Source organism: Corvus kubaryi, unplaced genomic scaffold (assembly GCF_017639235.1).
Source record: "Corvus kubaryi isolate FWS band 111438036 unplaced genomic scaffold, C.kubaryi_AGA036_p1.0 37353, whole genome shotgun sequence".
Taxonomy (NCBI): domain Eukaryota; kingdom Metazoa; phylum Chordata; class Aves; order Passeriformes; family Corvidae; genus Corvus; species Corvus kubaryi.
The window spans coordinates 3,574,805-3,595,822 of NW_024581115.1; the positions used below are offsets into that span (position 1 = coordinate 3,574,805).

General features: G+C 44.7%; 1 protein-coding gene across 6 annotated transcripts in view; it reads left to right on the top strand.

Annotated features, from left to right (window-relative positions):
• The window catches only part of LLGL2 (LLGL scribble cell polarity complex component 2), a 33,551-nt gene that overhangs the window by 422 nt on the left and 12,111 nt on the right, over positions 1-21,018 (top strand). For 5 of the 6 annotated variants that reach the window (XM_042032542.1, XM_042032543.1, XM_042032544.1 and 2 more), the window contains exons 2-11: positions 1-39; positions 7,161-7,268; positions 13,443-13,540; positions 14,544-14,625; positions 15,884-15,999; positions 16,563-16,721; positions 17,458-17,620; positions 17,792-17,924; positions 18,713-18,767; positions 18,945-19,099. In XM_042032542.1, coding sequence (XP_041888476.1) covers positions 7,194-7,268; positions 13,443-13,540; positions 14,544-14,625; positions 15,884-15,999; positions 16,563-16,721; positions 17,458-17,620; positions 17,792-17,924; positions 18,713-18,767; positions 18,945-19,099 — 1,036 coding nt within the window. In that variant the 5' untranslated portion in view covers positions 1-39; positions 7,161-7,193. The remainder of the gene's footprint in view (positions 40-7,160; positions 7,269-13,442; positions 13,541-14,543; positions 14,626-15,883; positions 16,000-16,562; positions 16,722-17,457; positions 17,621-17,791; positions 17,925-18,712; positions 18,768-18,944; positions 19,100-21,018) is intronic. The other variant, XM_042032545.1, reaches the window with a different exon arrangement.

Here is a 21,018-nt window from a genome sequence, read left to right on the forward strand (position 1 = left end):
CGGAGCGCGGCCGGGGCGGCCCGGCCCCAGCCCCCACAGGTGAGCGCCGCTCGCTGCGGCCGCGCGGGGAGGCGGGAGGGGCTCCGGGGAGGGGTCTCGGCGAGGGGTCCGGCCGGCGCGGCCCCGGCAGAGCTCGCCGGGGCGGTCCCCGCCATGCCCGCCCGTGCTGGGCTGCGCGGCGGGGCCGGCAGGTGCTCGCCGGTGCCTCCGCCCCCGCGGGGGTTTACTTCGCGGGTGCCCGGGCCCTCCGCGCTGCCCGGGCCGGCCGTGTCGGGGCTACCCACACCTGAAGCCCCGGCGCACCTGGGGACGCGGCAGTGGCTCCGCGTGGAACTTGCAGCCTCGGCGCTGAGGGCTGATGGGGTTTTGTTTGCTGTTGTGTCCTTTCCCGGGCTCGCTGCGCTGTGTCTGTCCCGGCCGGAGCGCGCAGCCCCCCTGCTTACCGCGCGGCAGCTCCGCATCCCGGGATTCCCCGGGGAGGTGGCGGCAGCCGCTCCGGGACTTCCTGCCCGGCCCTCGAGAGGGTCCGGGCCGGGGCCGCTCCCGGGGCGCGGGGGCTGCGGGAGCCGCTCCCGTCCCGGCCTGCGGTGGGAGATGCCCCTGCCCGCAGCCCGGCCCCGCAGGTCTCCAGTGCTGCCGCTGATTCCAAGCAGCGGGTCTTGGAGAAGACAAGAACAAGAACTGTAGTGACTGACTCCCTCGGGATATTCTGTTAGCATTTTCTGTCTCTCTCTTTTTTTTTTTCCTATGCCCGTCTTAAATGCATCTTGTCACTATTTTTTTTCCCCTCCAAAAGTTGTGAGAACTTGCTGAGTGAAGAAGCACGTTACTTCCAGCAGGCAGGAAACAGGTGTAATAAAACGATGAGACAAGTTGTTCAGCCTTTGTCTCAGGTTGCCCTTCGTTGTGCCATGGGAACAGGCTGTTGCTGGTATCTCCCCTCCTGGAGCTGAGGCTTAACCATGACGTTGGAGAAAGCTTTGCGTGTTTGTGTTTAGTGTTATTGATGGTGTAGAGGAGTTGAATCAGACTCCTGGGTCTGTATTTCTGCAGCCAATGGCACAAAGCCTTGTGCTGGTGTGGGGATGGTGGCAGGACAGGGGGATAGCTGCACTGAGATGGTGGAAGTAAAAGTTGTCCGTTGTCATGTCTTACTCGATGGGGAATGTTGCTCTTTGTAGTCATCTGAGAGCACTTCAGTCAACTGGAATATCTGGCTTTACCAAGTCCCAGCTGAAGCTGAGTGCCCAGAGCAGCTGCCTGGTGATCTTACCTTTGATTCGGGAAGCTGCTGCTTCTGGCAAGTGGAATGCAAAGTGCTGGTACATCCCAAGGCTCCTCCGTGCATCCTGGCACGTTCCTTGTAGGGATAGACTGGCCCATGGAGGGGATGAGGATGATCTGTGCCAGTAGTGAGCAGTCCCTAATCCTGCTCAGTGCTGCCTGTAGCCTGTTGAGGAGCTCCATATAGTTCATGGTATTGGAAAGCGAGAAGAGTTCTCAAACATCTTCATAGCATGGTGCTGAGGAATGTCTTTTATTTGGTTTTCAACAAATTGCAGGTGCTATAACAGCTGACCAAAGAAAAGTATTGGAGGAGTTAAGCCAGTTGAGAGCCCTTTATCTACCAGTGGCCTTCTGGTATGGTAACATAATTATTTCTGGGAATTGCTTATAGAAGAGGTGTGTCTCTGCTTGGCTGACACAGAGGCTTGAGAAATGTCAAAGAGCAAGGGAGGTTTTAAACATATGTCTTGCAGTTAATACATGGCAATAAAAGTATGTGATACTGCTAGTACCATCATCTTTCTTTAAAATACCAAAGGAGGAACTGGTTTGGTTTCTATGCAGAAATTGTATGGAAACTCCAGTTCTCATATAAAAGTTTCTCATAGCCGGATCTCTTTGTGTTGCTTTATGAAGCAAAAGCTTTTGTGGTTTGCTCCATTGACCCACTGTGTGTAAAATGCTGCTCCAAAGTTACAAGCCACTCTTCTGTTCAATTCATGCTTCTTAGCAAAGCCTACAAAGGGTTTTGCATCATGGGCAATAATGTTGTTCAGTGCAAAGACTTTGTTCTGCTGTAGCATTTTGAAACTTTGTGTTGTCATGCCCCCATGACAAGGAGAACACAATAGGAGTCATAATGACACACAAGGTTTGCACAATTCCCAAATTCATTGCAGGTGGGCGGATCCTGGTAACTCCAAGCACAAGGCTGTGGAAGTACGTGAACTTGCCTGAGTTGTGTGATTGGTTCTCAGTTATTTTCAGAGTTCTTGGACAATCGATATCTGATCTTTTATTTAATATTGTTTGTGTTTTGGGAGGGCAGCCACCTGCACGTGGTGTTGCCACAGTATGTTCAGTTGTTCATTTCACTGTCTGTCTCTCCAGGTTCACTAAAATAACTTCTTTCTAGAGGATCTCTTGGTTTTCCTCTCTGACTACTGTATGCAAGGTGCACCTGAACACTCTCCTGTTTATGAAGCTGCAAGGGCTGGGGGATAGCAGTGGCTCAGCAGTTGTATAAGGGAGATCTCTGCATGGTCTCATTAAACTGAGATTAATGTTAGAACATCTTCCTTCTCCTGGGAAAAGAAGGGGGTGTCTTACACTTGTCTCTGTGTACTGCAACTGTTCCTTCCCGTGCTTTAGCTGTTCTGCTTGGCTTGGGCTTTCTCTGTGAGTATCTGCCTTGACAGTCTGTCACAGCCAAGCAGGGTGGTAGAGAGGAGCAGTTAAAGAATAGCTCACGCTCGTTTCATTGATTTCAGGCTAAAATTGTTCTTAAACTCATCCTTTCCCAGTGAGTCATGGCACCTGTAATTAATAAATGTGGTAAGTCTGGTATTTAAGTGATACTTTGCTCAGTTCTGTTGGTGTGAGATCACTGGTGCTAAGGAAGAGCTTTTTGCTGTGCAGATAACCCAGCCTCTGTTCTGTTGCTGCTGACTGTGTTGGTAACAGCAACAAGGCAAACTCCTGGGTGCAGGAGAGAACCTGGTTCAGACAAGGCCATGGTGCTGACGGTTTGTTATAGCAGCACCAGCTGCCTGGAGTTCAAACAAAGCTGGTTGATAAGGCCTCTTTTATTTTAGCAGGGTTCATAAAGTGTTATCAGATGCATAGGTATAAGCTCTCCCTTCAAGGACCTGTAAGCAGGAAGGAGTGCTGAGGAAGGAATGAGAAGGAGACCTAAATCAAGGCAGGATTTAAGAGTTCTTGAGATACTTGCTGGCATTTTGAACAGAAAGCTCTTGGACTGCATCCCACTGAAAACCTGTTCAAGTTGAGTAAAAGTTGCCAAGGAAGCACACAGATGGTACCTTGCAACTCTGCTACGTGAGCAAAATAAACCCATTATGGGTATGTTTTTGTCGTGGGGTTAACTTGAGACTGCATCCACACCTAATACTGTCTATGTAGTAAAACCTTCTGACCTGGGCTTCCTCTTCTTGTAAGACTGGATTAACTTGTGTTTTTGGGACTTACAACATTTTGGCTGGAAACTCCACTCTCATGGGAGGACATAAGGAAAAATTGCAACGAATTTCTGCACAGGGTAATTCCCTGCCAGGCTATGCCAAGTTGATGGAGATAAATGATGGGAGAGTGTCTTAGCAAGCTGTACACTGGCACCGAGATACATTACTGTGTGCAGAAGCAGGGAAGCCAAAGGAAAACGTGGAGCTCTGGGATTGGTAACACTCAGCTGTGAGGAACAATTAATGCTGCTCCTGGGAAGGAGCATTTGTCCTTCAGTTGAATATGGGTTCACATACCACATCTTGGCATCTGAAATAAATGGAGCTGAGCAAGGAAGACAGAATGAAATCTGGTTTTGATGTTTAACTGCTCCTTAGTCTGTGATTGGAAACAGGATCGTCTTGCAACTCATGCTTTCACTGCCTTTCTATATGAATAGGGAGGAGATTTTGCTTTGTGTCTGGATCTAATCCAATGAGGTGAAAAAGGGGACGTTACTGTGTTTAGCTGAGCATTCAGGGTAAGGAAGCAGCAGGAGTTTGATGTTCAGGGCACTCTGAGCTCTGCTGTCAGGTGTCCATGTCCTGAGTACCAGCAAAACTTGGTTTGGCTCAGCCTTGGGCTATTGTTGCCTCTAAACAGCTGCTCTCAATACATCTTAAAAGAAGAGAATGTTGCACATAGTTTCTGGTAAAAGACTCGTCTTTGAAAGCCTAAAGAATTGTTTCCTTGGAAAATAAGAACATTAGATACATGCAGACCTGGCATAGCTTCAGAGGCTACTGGGGAATTCCTCTCTGGCTACTGGTAGCCACAACTGTTACCAGATGGTTGTAAATGCTGACTGGCAGACAACTGCAGAGCACATGGGGCTGGAGTTCTACTTAAGACTCCAAAGGTGTGTGGGAGAGAAACTGGCCTGCTAAAATGTAAATGTGCATCTGGAAGATAAGATTATACAGATTGTGGAATCTATTTCTAGAATTGGAAGAGATACTTGCCTATTGTACTAAAACCAAAATTCTTCTCTTTGATAAGAGCCTTGTAAACTTGTGATAATAACTCTGCTTGGACAACCTGTGCTGCAGTGGATGCTGTTACTTCCTTGCCTTTGCTCAAAACTGCTCGTCCTCTCATCCTTTCCCATACTGTGACACTCAAAGGTTCTTTGGTTAGAAGGAAATTCTGATACCAGTCTATGAGAGGTGACTGTATGATACCAGACTATAAGAGGCTGCCTTCTCTCATCCTCTCAGCCCTTCAGGGTGATGGTTCTTCAAGTGAGTTCAGAACTACTACACTTCTTAGCCTGTTGAACAAGTTGTTGTGGGCTGGAGTGTGAGTGTTGGAGCTCTTGCATAAGCAGGCTCAAACAGCACGCTTCTGGATGCAATTAATATTTCAGAATAAAACATTCTAGCAAGGTATTAAATGTAAAGTTGTGTCTCTCTCAAATCAAGCCCCATCTTCTTTGCTCCTAACACTGAGTTTGTCTCTGCTGGCACAGCTGAGGTCTCTTGTTCTAAAGTGGGGAGGGTAATTAGTAGTTTCTCTGTGGGTTTGCCTCATTTAACAGGTCCAGGATATTGATTGACAGTGGGAAAGGGTGAGTCTTTTTGGCACTTTCCTTTCCTTGTCTGGCTAAGGGCAAGTTGTGTGTTATACATGGCTGTGATACACTCTCCTTTCATTGCACAGCACCTTGTCACTGCTCTGTAACTTTTGCTAACTTAAAGTGAATGTAGCTTTGTGAAAATATGTCCCTCTCTCAGAGATGTCTAATAAAAGAAGACTTATGATCTGATACTATTTTTGAAATTTCAGTTGAAGTGCTAAATCACTGTAGAAGGATTTACTTTCCAAGTAAGCTACACTTTTATTCTTCCTCTCTTTTCTGGGGTCCTCATACATTTGTTTCTGTGCACATTCTTCACCCCTGCATGTGCTGATGGCTCACAGACACCTGTAGCAGCTCAGAGCCAGTTTTTCTCCATGGTGATTGGTGCTGCCAGTGATTCTAGGTGACTGAAATGTCATGTAGGTGATATATTCCAGTCACCTAGATCCTAGTGATTCTAGGGACTAAGTGACTCAGGTGGTTGATCCACATGTGATCCTCTGGTCCTCTGAACCAGGGCTGCAGTCCTTTGGTGAGCTCCGGGCAGTGCTGCACAGGTGGCTGGACATGTTGGAGTGTGAGCAGGAAAGGTAAAAGGGCAGTAGTATAACAAAGAGGTACAAGTTTGAGCTCAGGGAGTTTCTGAAGGGAGTTCTCAAAATATGCCTGTGGAGCATCCTGTTTATCACACCATTTCCTTCTTTTGGACCTTCACAGCTGGTGCAAGGCCTTGCTAGGAACTCTTTGAAAAACAACTCAAGCTCCTCAGAAGTGTCTGTTTTAAGTCATTATCCGAAGGCCATTGTTGCTGGCAGGAGCACAGAAGCAGCACCTTGTTTCCTTGTGCTATTCCCATCTATACAGGTGTGAAAGCTCCTCCCCTCAGTCACTCACCTCCACTGTTTGAAGGGTCCAAGGCCCTCTGTTCACTTGTCTGTTCCTTTGGTCCCTCTCTTTCTCATGCAACATCAGCCCCCTGCTCCCCAGCTTGCTCTAGGTGTGTATGAACTTCTTCTGACCATGTAGAGTATCCATTCTGTACATTCAATGCATCCTTCATTGCACCTCAGAAGTTCTGGTTCCCGCTGCACATGTGTGTCATGTACAGAGTAGCTGGCAAATTGCTCCCTGCCCAACAAATTAAAATAAAATACTGAGTGGAGTGTCTGTAAACTGCAGCCTGTGAGAGATGGCCAGGGCAGGCAAGAGCACTTACACCAGGGTAAGTTGTCAGGATGCGAATTGAAGCCTTTGCTCTTGAGTTGGCAGAGTTTTACTTGTCACTTAGCACCTCCGCAGAGGGGAGATGTGACAGCCTCCTGTGCTGCAGAGAATATGAAGCTGGAGCCTGGTATTCCCCGTGTGATTGCTGGCTTGCAAGTCAGGTCTGATTTATCCTGCTTGGATCCTCCTGTCGCTGTGAGAGACCAGGCACTGGGACACTGCTTTGTGCTTCAGCTGCACAGGGAATTGCAGGTGCGAAATTCCCTTCCCCTACCCCCACCTCGAGCAGGGAGTTTGGTTGGTATTTTACAAAAGCAAGTTAATAATTAATGCAGCTGCCCTGCAGGCAGCAAAGTGTCCTTTCTGCCGTGCCCATGGAGAGACCTGAAAATGTGATTCTTTCTCTTTTTGGCTCAATAGCTGGAGGGTTACCTGGGGTGAAAACTGATGCTAGTCAATAATGCCTGAGCCCGGGAGTTGGCCTTTAGGTTGGGTTTATCTGAATGTTTATGCAAATGATGCAGTTTTGCCTTTTCTTTGGATAAGGTCAACACAAAGGATCACAAAACGGCCAAGTGCAAAACCCTTTTAAAAATCCTCTTGTTCTATCTGTACTAGTTTGCTTTATCAATGTGAAAATGGAACTGTGAAGTGCTGCACCAGAGAGCTGTGCTAGACTGGTATCAGGTTTTAGTCACTCGATAGTGATGTTGTCTCAGTCTGCTCTGGCTCATTTGTTACCTGCTAAACCAAAATAAATAACCTACTTCTGCCTGCTTTCTGCTCAGGCTGCTTTTGTTTATATGGCTTTTCTTTTCCTTTTTGTTAGGATTTTTGTTGCCAAGATACTACAGCAAGGAAGATGAGAAGGTTCTTAAGACCCGGACACGATCCAGTGCGAGAGAGGCTCAAACGTGACCTTTTCCAGTTTAACAAGGTACGGGGCTTTCCTCAGACTTCAAGGCAAATCTATCCTGAGCCACTGCATCCTGCAAAAGGAGGGATAAACTACTTGAGTGTGGGTGGAAAAGTTAAATTTAGGAGAGGTGGTTTGTTCTCTTTTTCAGTTCTGTCCTTTTCTCCCCCGATGTGCCTGAGTAGTTTCCTTTAAGCTCCTGGGTATGTTCTCAATTCTGTCTTTCCCTTTTAAGAGGAAGGATATTGTGATGCTTTTGCGTGGCGCTTGCTGAAAGAAGAGATCTTCACAGCAGCTTTTCTATCCTCTCAGTGGTCTGTCACTTGTCCTGCTGTGTGCTGGGACTGTTGCTGTTAGAGGTAGTCCTTGTTAGGAAAATAAACATTTTTCTAAAGATACACAGAAGCCACAGCTTGTGATGCAGCTGACACCAGAGTTACTTGTCCCTGATTATACTTTGGATTTACAAGTGTACCTCTGCTTTTAAATGTGAATTTAAAAAGCTGTGCTAGCACCTAGGCAGCACAATGGCCATTAATAATGAATTTACTATTATCTTAGTCTGAATCTGTTTCTAGGTTTTTTCCTTCCCTCTGTGGAGAAGAAATAGCAGTGGCTGTGCTATCTATCCAACACTCTGGACATTTTTCTTTTGAGCTCTGGCCAGGAGCATAGTGCTTTTATCTTTGAAAAGGCCTAGTATTAAATCATTGCTAGGCTAATGGCTACTTATATCTTCTTTGGGGAGCAGAAATACATTTGTAGGTTTTGTGTTTCCAAGGTTTAAATGGAATTTTTCTGAAAAGTGTAATGGATAAATGAAATCAGCCTAGGAAATAACCTCCTTGATTCATTAGAATTGTGCTGTAGATGGATACTTGAAGTGGAACTGTGGATATTTGAGATAAATGATTTAATGTAATTGGTACTGGGCGACACCAATTCCGTGCATACCTCCCTGCCACTGGGGAGAGAAAGGAACTCAGGAGTGCTTCAGGTCTGTTTTCTGCCTGCTACAACGAGGAAATCCTAGTGCAGATGCAGTAGAAAAATCAGTAAATGCAGACCATATTTGAGTTGTTTGCATCCAGCTAAATGCAATGTCAGCTTCAGGAAAGATGTCCCAGGGATGGGTCAGAGTTGCTTACAAGCATTTAAAATTATATATACATTGGAAAAGCTTCTGCTATTTTAGGGATGTCTCTTCCTTGAATATGCCTTTCTCTTATGAGAATATTTGGCTAAGCTTCACCTGCCAGAGACATGCTAATTTGGATAATGCAAAACAGGGTTGAAAGAGCTGGCTTTTGCAGCAGAGGGAAACTTTCAAATATATTAGAAGCTGACATCAGGATTTGTGACTCCATTTGATTCAGTCCTGAAGGTAGATACTGCATCTTGTTTCTAGGGAGACAACTACTTTGGACACTTCCTAATGGTTCACTCTCATTAACAGCTTGGTAATTAAAGGCCTTGTAAAATGCATTTGCACCTTTAAGCCACAGTAACTTGTTCTTTGCTAATAAGAATCAGAAGGGAATGGACATTATACCAGAATCTTTTACACTCTATTTTTTTCTTGCATAAAAGTCAGGGTTTTTTTCCCAAGTCTTGTGTCTCCCATTCCAGTATTTCCAGAGATAATGGGTCATTTGAAAGCTTGTACCCTTTGATCCAACAAACATCTACTCACAGCTAGGTAGACTGAGAAAATCTGGGAAAGTCAGACCTTAGTTCTGAGCTCTTGAAGGTTGTGGCTTCAAGGAGCCAAGAATCATAATGCTTTGTGTGCCAAGACTGTCCTGGTCTAATGTGCTATTAGAGCAAGCACATTAGTGCTGGTAAGCAGGTTTTAAACACTTGTTATTTGAGGTCTTTGAAAGACTTCTGGTTAAGAACCTGCTTGGGAAATATTTTGTGGGACTGTAAAGTTGCTGATCAGAGAAATTGCATGGTGGATTTGCACCTCTTCAGTGTGTGTGATGCAGGTCATGACTAAAGGCAAGGTCTGTACCTTAAAGGTGCTGGGGATTCCTGCCCTCATTTTACTCTGAAGTTGAATATAAATGCATGATGTCACACAGATTTAGTGTAGTGGAATGTATTTTACCACGCTGACCTAGAATGGACTTCAATTTAGAAAGTCTGTTTAATTGGTGGTGGTGGATTTTTGTTTGTTTACTCTGTCAGGTATAAATAGGCTGTGATCTTTTTACTGCCTCTCTCTTGCATTTCTGTGTTACATAAGAGGTGGTCCAGATGGTTTTAAAGTACTGACTGATGACTGGACTAGCACTTCAAACTGTCTTCGAACTTGTGTTTGTTTCAAAAAACACCTTCCTAAATTCTGCTAGTCACTTAGCTTTGCATATCTGTTTCTCTGTATGAGTAAGAACTTCCCATACTTGTGTGTACCTGTTGCAAGAATCTGTTTTTAGCTCAGTGGATAGAATGAAGGATAAGGTATGTGGACTTGGCAGTCTCCTTCTTTGAGTTTATCCTGCTTTTGGAAGTAGTATTTGGATGCCTTTGGCTCAGTCCAAGCTCTGCAGAAGAAACGTGTTCAGGCTGGCATTGTCAGACTAGATGATGGGTAACACACAGGTGAACCAGCCTGTCTTACAGCTGAATGTTACCCAACTGGGAACATTGCATTTAATTTATGGCTTCATGTTTTTCCCTGTTTTCAGCCTTCCTGCCCCTTTGCTGATGGGTGTGATGGATAGCTTACCTGAAATCTGAATTAGTGTCTCTGCAAAGTGGAGTTAGCACGTACAGGCTTCGTTGTTTCTTCAAGAGATGAATTAACAAAGGGACAGGGTTTGTATTGCCTGTGGTTGGATTTGTCTCTGCTCTGTCATAAAACAACCTGAGGGGAGAAGCAGAGATGAGTGAAAGGAGGAAGACAGAGCTGCATCGGCACAGCTTTAGTGTGGGCTGTGAACAACTGTTCAGTTTGGCCACATTTTTCCTGCAGTAAATATGACTGACACGAAGCATTTCTGTCAGTGCTGCTGACACCAGGCTTGCTTGAGTCTGACAGATCTGTGGAGAATGAAAAAAAGCTCCTACCTTTCCCCAAAGAAACAAAGGCCCTTTTGAGAAGGAGGGCACATTGTGGGCACTCCAGTTTGTTATTTCAGCTCTGCTGAAAGGCTCCATTGTAACCTCTGCTGCCTCCTGCCCCCCTCTCTCCCCCTTGCTGCGTTTACCTGCTGGGCAGGTGAAAGGATTGGCTGATGAAAGCTGCCGAGAGAGGGGAGGGAAGGAGGGCAGCCCAAAGCTGCCTTCATGTGATTTAACAACTGCGTGCAAATAAGTAGCAGGAAAAGATCTGGGTAATCAGGACAGTGAATGTGAATGCCTGGCCCTGGTGGTGTCAAATGCAGCCCAAAAGCCACTGTGAAGCCTTTATTGCCCAGCTGTGGAAACAAACGAATGACATCAGAGAGAATTATCTTTGTTGCATCTTATGGGCATCTTGGTTGAAGATTCAGAGCTATCAGAAACCTTTAGTACATTTACTGCTCTCCTTGAGCAGCTTTGTAGCACGCTGTGGTTGTTACTGATACTTCTCTTTTGCAAATTTGTCTGTGGAATGGGGGGTACTTCAAATTTTTGGTTGAATGAAAACCTGGAGGAACAAAAAATCACCCTCCTATTATTATTACTGAATCATACACACTTGGTTGTGCAGTTCGTAGGTCTCATACTTGAAAATTAAAGCCTTTATTGACTTGTCTAATGTGTTTACAAATTAACACATCAAACCCAAGAAATAATTAGGCCAGTATTAAGGCTGGTGTTGACAGCTTCCTAACAGGCAGTGCAGCATTGTATAAGTCATGGTTTTCTGAGAGTTGTGGCTAAAGCTTTATCTTCTGGGCTGGATGAAATCTCAGAGTAATCACAGTTTCTAATTGATGTGTCACTGAAAATTGCACCTAGTTGAGCTGATAACATGACAGTGCAGTGACTGTGAACAAGTTGAAACTAAAACTAACAGGGGAGTTACACTGGTGTCTCCCTAACAAGTTCCTCACTTTGTTTTGGGTGAGAGTGGAATGGTGTTTATTGCCTGTGCTACACCTGATTCATTTAAATGCCTGATTTGTTGTTAAGATAACACTTTAACTTGGATCTTCTTCCCAGAATTTTGCACCAAAGCATTATACTCCCACAACTTTGACAATTAGGAAGCTTTTCTGTGTTGTCTCAGTAATTATCACAGTGCAGAGAAACTCCTCTTTGCCTGTGCTGGATTAGGAAACTGCCATGTTTCAACTCTGAATCCACTGATAAATTCCTAATTTCATACAGCCTTCTCTAGGAAGTCTTACATGTGTAGCTATGCAAAGGTTGGTTAGCAGCAGCTTCAAGGGTGACAGCAAAAAGATGGACTTCTCAAAATTTGTTTTTGATAGTACAAACCTAACACTTAAATTACTTTCTTAGAATATATACAGGTAAGGCTGGTGATTAAGTTATCATAAAAGGAAGTAAACTCAGTGGTCTTGGAGCTTGTAGTACTAATCTTGGCTTACTACCTATAAAAGGTAAAATTACTGACTACTCTTTTGCCCAGCCTAATGAGTTGGCAAGCAGAAAATTGAGAAATGCTCCAATATTTCCAGTTTTGTCTTCTACAGAGGCTCATCTTCCCCTAAGAGGACCTCAGGCTGGGGTGACCAGTATTTAGAGGATGGAGGTCTTTCCTTGCAGCTTAGGAGTTGTGATCAAATGGCTAAAACTGAAGCAAACTGGTAGACTCTGGAGTCAGCTGGATCCTCCTGTGCTGTGTCTTTGAGCAGGACATTAAAGTGCTTTGCAGCAGCTGGGGCACCTCGGGCTGTGGCCTGACCACAGAAATGAAATCAGCTCCATTTGATTCTCTTGCAGGGGATTAAGTTGGGAAATCGTTATGCAGGAAATAAAGTCCAGGTGTTACTTTTAGGCTGAATAAAGCATAAAACTTAAGTGATGTGGTAGCTTTGCTTCAAAGACATGATGGAAATGAGGATGGGAGTGAGGTGCAAGTGCTGTAGATGGAGGGTTCTCTGCTTTTTTTTTGTTTTGTTTTTCAGTAATGAGTGAATGAACTCCTATTCTGTAGCTGGCCAGCTTGCCTTAGAAGAAGGTATTTTCCAGAAGCTGGCCCTGTAAGGATCAGTGTTTTCTAGGAAGCATCCCTGTTAATCTGCCCTATTAATCTGTGGACTCACCAGCCCTCTTTACCTGGCTGTGTGTTGGTGCATACTGGTTTTGCCTAAACCTGGATAAGAGCTGTGCATTAGCACTTCTGAAAACCTCACTGAGCTATTCTCCAAGCAGCTTGGTGGCATCCTGTAAGCATGGCAGGACATTATTCCCTGGTGTGTAAATGCATCAGCCATGCTCAGTGTGGTGTGTGCAAACGCTCCAAATCTCCCTCCTGGGGCAGTGTAGATTGTACTTTAGGGAAGCCACTAAGGGCAAGCAACACTGCTCCCTGTGACAGTGACATCTTTTAGTCCCAAATGGCTTTGAATTACTCTGAGGTGGCCTAGCAGGCTCCTGCTCTCATTAAATTTCCCAGTGTTCCTCGTGTTCCCTCTAGAAAATGGGTATGGATTACATTAGTTTTCCTGACTGCTCATAGGAAGTCTGTTTAGTTTCCTTGATGACCACTGATGTTCACTCGTAGCTCTGCATTGCTTTGCACCATTTCTTCGTGTCAGTCACCAAAAAGAGGTCAGGAAGGCTGACCTGTGTGGAGTTTGGCAGATGAAGCTGATCTTACAGCACACAGCATTTGTGTCAGACTTTGGAATTGTGCTGAGCAGTTGGTTTACAGAAGTGCAGCTGATGTGGAGTGATGGAGTGTGTTGTATTGACTGACTAAGCCGTGCTTATGCAGTGTTATTTATAATCTTAACATCAAGAGCTGCTTGGGCTACTGTTTTCAGAATATTTCTCTTTCATTTCTGTTACACTTCTGGATATCCTGGCTGTGGAGCTAGGGATTCTTGGCACATGTTCATCATTAGGCTGTTGTTCAGCAAATCTAACCGGTGTTTGAACACCTTTCAGCAGAAAAAGCTGCCATTAAGTGCTGTATTTCGTCTGCCATGCCATGTTTACTTTCTGTGTTCTATCTCTGCCCAACAGTGCCCATGAAACAAGCTGCTGATTATGATTTTTCCTTCTCTCCTCCAGACTGTGGAACATGGATTTCCCCATCAGCCCAGTGCCCTGGGCTATAGCCCATTTCTCCGTCTCATGGCCATTGGGACACGATCAGGAGCCATCAAATTGTATCCTTTGAACACCTTGGGTGAGAGTTCTTTAACCTCAACAGAACGTGGAGCTTCGAAGACACTTCCACAGTTAGATCAAGTATGAATTTGCAGGCAAGGGTTACTGAAACACTGAAACAGTTTGCCAGGGTTTGGAGTGATTTTGGTCTGATCAGGGTGGGATTATCTTTCCAAGAGCTGAACTATAGCTCAAACAGAAGCTGAGCTGATGCAGATATTAAACAAGACTCAGCTCCTGCTATGCAGAAGGTCAGACTAGATCTGGCCTAAGTTTAGCAATCCTTCACATTGTAAATTCCAGGGTTGTTTAAATATTTGGGGCAGGGTTCCTTTTTCTTTTTTTTTTTTTTTCTAAAGCAATTCTATTTCAAAGGTTAAAGCTGAAGTCAGAAATGCTTTCAACTTCCTGAGTTTTTGACCATCCAGGAATTAAAGACCTAAACATTGGAGGTGGTAATTTATTTTTTTTTTTTTAGCTAATGACGTCCAGTCTGATTTTTGTGTGTGTGAGGTGATTCTCATGGCAGAGACCAGTTAGATGAGCTGTAAAACAGGCGTGTCACCCAGCTCAGAAAGGAAAAGTTGGTGCTGTCTCTGCCAGCTTAATCATTCATTGCTGGTGGTGTTTGTGCTCAGAGGCTGGACTCCACATGCAGGCAGAAGCCATCTGTCTCCTGGTTACAAATTAGTTAAGCAGGATTGTAGTGTCTGGGAAACCACGAAACATCCCTGAGAAAAAAACAGGGTCCAGGCACCTCTTCTGCATGTGCTGAAGGAAGAAGTGAACTTCCCTGTTCTCCACAGTGAGCACAGCCTGCAAATTTTACAAGCATGTAAAATCAAAAGTAGATTTGCATTGATTCTTTGCTGTCCAGCTCACCAACAGTAAAACGTGGTTTCAAATTAATCTCTTCTTGTCTTGCTTGCTAGCAAGCTTCTTATCAATTAATTGTAGCTGTGGGTCACCTTAAATACTGTAGATCCTCAACAAACTCATCAGATATGGTGCTCCTGGGGTGGAGTTCATGGGTTTACATGAAGAAAACAACACTGTAATGCAGATTCACTTTATACCTGATCAGGTAAGTGCATTTTCAGTACCTCTGTGACTTGTGTAGATCTCTCCTAAACAGGTGTTGATTTTATTCCAGAGATCTGAGCTCCTATTACCAAGAATATTCAAATGCTGCTTGGTTGGGAATGTTTATCCCAGTGTATTTTGTGCTCTCAGCAGCGCTTGTTGCTGTGGAGATGCTCAGGAAAACTAAAAGAGAAGCTTTTAACTAAAGAGTAGCTTTATTGTTCATAACTGTTAGTCATTTATCTCCAGCAACATCCTGGGAATGGTAATAAGGCCAGGATAGTTCAGGCAATCTGCTGCAGAAGCAAGAACTTCCTTTTCCTTTTGCAGCCCCAGTTTTTCAGTAGGACTGGGTGGTCTTTCCTCTGCACAACAGACAGAACAGGAGCTGCTGCTGAGCTGATTTAATTATTTTCAGGAGCTCAAAACAGCACTGCTAGCCTCACCTGCTGTTAAGTTTGGTGCCTTTGTGTTTGGGGCTATTGAATCTTGCTCCTGGGGATTGCTGAACAGTTATTGCCACGCACTAAAAATAGGAAAGCAGAATTTTTCAAGTGTCTGGTGGCTGTCTAACCACTTTCTCTTTCCCTTGACTGTCAGACTGGTGTCTTGGTCACAGACTTTGTTGCCTGGTGCCCCCAGCGTAGCACAATTGGCCTCTTTATGAGAGGGATTTAATTCTTGAGGCGGTTTTGGGTGTCTGTTTGCTTAACTAATGGTATAAACTGAAACTCCCATGGGGAGTGTTGCACCAGGTGTGGCTGCAGCAGGTAAAATGCTTCAATTTGAACATCCAGCCAGCAGGGCTGGGCTCATAAAAGGATTCTGACACAACCCTCCAGAATGAGGTTGGACACGAAGAATGTGAGGAGTGTGGTGTAGCAGAGTGTATCAGCCCCACCCAAAGCTGGGGTGTGTTCAGCAAACCTGTGCTGAGCCAGGAGGAGGTGAGATAGCCTGCAGCTGCATGGCTGGGCTTTACAGCACAGGCTGATCTTCACCAGCCTAAATCCTTGTCATCCCCCTTAGTGATAACCTGTGCCTTCATAACAGGGTTTTTAGCCTCTAGGCTACTTCTTGTCTCCCTCCACCCCCCAAATCTCTTTGCTGCAGTGTTTGTCCAATGCCATAAAAAACTGAACCAGCTCCCCAGTCCTGTTTTAGCAGGGAATTATGAACAGCAGCAACTCTACTGCTAAATTTACTGTGTTATATTTAATACTGGCATTCTGAAAAAAGCAAGTTGTGTGATTTTGCAGTGCCAGCTGGTGACACTGCTGGATGATAACAGCTTGCACCTCTGGAGCCTGAAGCAGCACGGAGGAGCATCTGAGCTGCTGGAGGAGCATCGCTTCACCCTCAAAGGGCCACCTGGGTAAGCCACAGGAGGGGCTTGGAGCTGGTCTGGGGATAAGCAACTCAGAAAATTCTGCTGTTGTTTAAGCTAGAGCTTGTCCAGTTGTTACAGCATGCCATTCCTCTGAATCCATTGAAAGGGTGTTCATGGAAACCAGCCAGGAGCTGGCTTGGGCATAGGAGACCAGCATTTAAAAGTGCTGAACCAGTGCAAAGGGTGACATCTTTTAAAATATTTGTGCACTCACTGCTGTGAGTACAGGAGCTGTTAATCTTAAGGTTAGGTAAATTTAACCATGCCTAAAGTCAGACTTTGAAATGCTGTTGTGGTTTTAGTTTCACTTGATCCTGCCAGTTTTAGGTGAGCTATTTTTAGGAACACTTAGAGAGAGTTCTGCAAAAAAGGTGTCTGGTTCTTTGTCCATGCACTTATCAAAAATTTTTGACGTAATTTGTCTTAAAGCTGATGTTTTCCTCCTTAAAAAAAAAATCATGCCTCCCAACCAAATGACACTAATAAATGTCCCTGTTTCGTTGTTAACTGTCCCAAATTCAGTAACAAGAGTCTCTTTGCATCCCCAGCTCTCCACCAAGTGCCACCCAGGTAACAGCTGTGCTTCCCCATTCCTCACGGGAAGTGCTGTACCTCGGCACGGAGAGTGGCAACATCTTTGTGGTGGAGCTGCCCTCATTCCGAGTGCTGGAGGATAGGACCATCACCCCCGAGGCCGTGCTGCAGCGGTGAGTGAGCAAACAAGAGGTGGAATCCCATTACCAGACACATCCTTTGTTAAAATGTCACCCCAGATCATGTACTGGGGCCTCACTGTTGTGTTAAGCATTGTCCGTATCTGCCTGACTCTCATGAAAGTAGCTTTCAGTCCTGGTGTGTGTTAAGTAACAGTTTTTGTCCTGGTCAACATGGTGTTGTCACTGTGGAGGTACAGCATGTTCACTTGGGGTGAATCTGCAAACCTTGTACCCTGGCCCTTGTGTTTAGTTTTGAAAAAAAAAATATATTCTGTTTAGCTGTAGTTACCCATTTATTTTTTCAACCGCTGGCTGAACATCTGATACTGCTTTGTTCAAATGGGAATTTTATCACTCTGGAGATCCAGGTGCTGCCGAAAACTGTCCTGCTTCATGTCTCCTACTGACATTTCCATCCTACCTTTATTCTGTAGGAGAATAGGGTGGGTGGTTCAGACTGTCTATTACAGTCCTGGGATCCAGTCCTAGTATTCATTGTAAACCTTGGCCTTTCCTTGAAGAAAATGGGGCTGGGTGCATGTCCCTGTGGTAGGCCTGGTGTGATGTCTCCCATAAGATTTTTCTGCTGCTTGAAGGATTTGTGAGAAGATTGTAATTACCTGTTTCAACTTTGTCACTTAATTTCTCATTCTTACACCTTTTATTACAGTCCTTCTAGTTTGTACCTGGACTCAGCTTCTCTTGGTTTCCTCTTCTGCTCCTGCAGGATACCAGAAGATAACTGCAACAGACGATCCTGTGAACTGGTGGAAGCCCTTCGGGAGCATCCTAAGAACCCTGACCAGATCCTAATTGGATACAGCAGGGGCTTGATTGTCCTCTGGGACCTGCAGAATAACAAAGCAACACACCATTTCCTGGGCAGCCAGGTATTGATTCAATCCAGAGTCAGTTCAGCAGGGCAGGAAGGGCTCTCACTTATGCTGAAGACAAAGCAGGTGCAGGGGGAGCCTGACAGAGCTGCTTTTTTAGTAAGAAGGGTTGTTTTGGAGAGATAACAGCTCTCTGGAGAGCAGTCATTTGTATGGCTTTCTTTTCAGCAGCTGGAGAACCTCTACTGGCAGAGGGATGGCAGTAAATTCATTAGTTGTCACTATGATGGAAGTTACAGCCAGTGGCCAGTATCCAGTGACAACAGGCAGCCAGAGCCTCTGGAAAACACTGTGCCTTATGGTCAGTAAGTGAGGTTTAACTGTTGTGTATTTGTTCAAACTCAAACTAATTCTGAGCTTGTGTAAGATATTTATGTCACAGTTCTCCCTAGTGTTTAATGGCAAAATGCAGAGGTGCCTCTTGAATGGCTTGTGAGCCTGGGCTAAAGGATTTCAGCCCAGTTTTTTTCTTGGATTTGAAACTCCCTTGCATTGTTGAAGTCTGTCCTGAACATGGAGAGCAAGTCTGTTGACAAAATTAGTGCCCCTTATGAAGAAGGGTGTTGGTGATTCAGCTCTTTGTTTTGGCTGGTGTCCTGTTCAGCAGGAGTTGCTTGGATCCTGTGTAATTAATAGTGAGCTGAGTGTATTTTCTGTTGACCTGAGCAGTGATGAAATGAAGCTTCTGATTTGCTGGAACCCATCAAATGGGGTGACCTCACCTTTTGAGTGTAGAGAAGCTTCTAAAGCTCCATCACTTTATATTAGTTTCAGGAATGACTGTGATTTTAGCAATCCTTTCTAGTTAATCAGCTCCTCCAGCAGCACTTCCACTCCTTGGTAGCCATCAGCAACATGGTTTAGAGCTTCCCCTGAGCCTAAGCTGTGTTTTGCTGAGGAGTTCTGTGGTCAGTGTGTCTCAGAAGACTTGTCTGATGTGGCTTGGTCTGGGGTGGTGGTGCTGGCTCCTATTAATTCAGGTGGCTCCCCTTGGGGTGGAGGGTGAGGTGACCTGGCTGAAGCAGAATCAGCGACTTCTGATGTAAAGATGCACTTCTTGAATTGTAGCAAAACACTCTGTTTTCTCAGGTCCTTTTCCTTGCAAGGCCATCTCCAAGATCTACTGGCAGACAACAAAAAATGGGTGAGTTTGTGGTGTATCCCTTCAGTCTCTCCTATTTAAAGGGTGCAGTCTGCAATGCCATATGAACCCTTTAGAGTAACGTTGTAAGAACTTGTCAAAGTTTCTTTGACATTTCTTTGAATTTTTTCTTACTCCTCACTTCAGCACACACCACTTTAACTCTTTCTTTCTCTTCAGGCTTCCTTACATAATATTCCAAGGAGGAATGCCCCGGGCTAGCTATGGGGACCGGCACAGCATCTCTGTTATCCACGGCAGCCAGCAAACAGCCTTTGACTTTACCTCACGAGTGATAGACTTCTTCATAATCTTCAGTTCAGATCCTGCTGCAGGTATGTGATGGAAGGGCATTACTGAGGAATTAGGGTAGCTGTGTACGTGTGTGGGAATCTGCCTGGTATAAATAGCACATGAAATGTGATAAGGAGGTCAGTTGTTTGGGGAGTTTCTGAGGCTTTAGCAGAGAAATCACAGAATCATTTAGTTTGGAAAAGACCCTTGAGTCCAGCTGTGAAAGATTGCCCATTTAAAAGTGAAGTGTAAAATACTGATGTAAATAAAGGGCTGGTTACAAATGCCATACATTCCTCAAAAAAATTAGGTTGCTCTGTTATGAGAAAAGACCTCTTAAGCTTATGTCTGTTTAAGCTGGACACTGGACATAACCAGGTTGTGAAATGAGGATCTGAATATTGTTGTTTGGAAACAGTACTTCAAAGGAGACTAATAATTAAAACCAGAATTTACTCCCACTGAGACGCTGCTTCTTTTAATTACTACCTGGTTTTGTGTCTGGAGCTCTGGGTAATAAATCAGCAAAGGGTGACATAGAAGCAAGGGTCAGTATATGGAGAACTTAATTTCCTTAGTGCTGGTGAACATGAATGTAAACTGAATAGTTCTCATTCCTGGAATTGTGTAGAGCTTGTCAGATTCTTGCTTCTGTTGAAGAGCTTTATTGCCCTTATTTCTGCAGTAACTGTGTATTCTTTCCTTTCATGAAATTCTAAAGGGTTTTCCCCAAGAACTCTTTGTTTAATGCTGGTATAGTTCTTGCTTCTGGCTAACTCAGAGTAACTGAGTATAAAATGCTATTTCAAGCTCCAAAAATGTGCAGTGTTGGAAGCTGGATCAGACTAAACTGCAGATTTTTTAGGAGCTTCTAAGTCAATCTTCTGTTACTGGATCTTCTCAGGCTTTCTAGTCTCTGCTTTGCCTGCTAGACAGGTTTCCAAACCAATTTGTCCAGTGTCCTGCCAGGGAGGGTGGTGACAGCAGCAGCTCTGCATCTGAGTCTGTCCGTGCAGGTTGGATCCCTCCGGCCTGTTCTGGGAAGCAGAGCACAAATTCAGGGGAGGAATGTCTTGGGAAAAGAGGCAGAAAGAAACAGCTTTTGGATTCCCTCTTGTCTCTTTTCTTAGATCTTAACAGACCCTCTCAGGTCACTGAAAAGACAGCAGAGAAATGCAGAGTAACTGAGCAGAAGTGCCTGTATGTGTCTGGTACTGATTTTCCGTGCACAACGCTGCCTTTATAAAAGCCTCTTCCAAGTGAGCAGAACTTGCAGGTCTAAACCTTCAGGCTCACAGTGGTGATAAACTTGAGGTATTGTTCAGTGCCTCAAGTTCAATACCTTTTGGTATTAACGAAGGAGACCCTTTTACTTTCTATGAAATTGTCAGAGTGGAGATTCCACATGATGGAACAAAAATCTTAAAGATTAAAGAAACCTGAGCTTTTTAGGTCAGAGTTGGACCGCTTAGAGTTCAGTTTCTGGATATGATTAGAAATCCTTTAGGATGAAATAACTGAATTAACAGGCTTTATATTTCTACTTCCCAAGAATTGAATTAACTAGTTAGTGCCACTGCCAGTGGGTTCAGACAGGAGCTGCTACAGGAAACTGAAACTGTTGCACTTAGGTGAGGAAGTTTTTTACAATAAAATGAGGTTTCTGTGGTTGACAAGCTTCCTTGTGGCTGATTGCCTAAGCTTAGTGGATCTACGTAGCTTGCCTTGTTTGCCCTTAAGCAGTCTTCCCTGCAGTGGCAATACCAAGGTATTAATTGTATACCAAAGCCACTTAATTTAATAAGCACAAAGCTTATGCATTGCAGCATGGTCGTAGCTGGTGACTTTCCACTACCCTGAATATGCTGTGGAAACAGTTTTTAAAAGGCCAGCCCTTCCTGTTTTGGTTTTTTTTTTTCAATGAGGTGGGTGAGTGTATGGCAATCATGACAAATTCTAC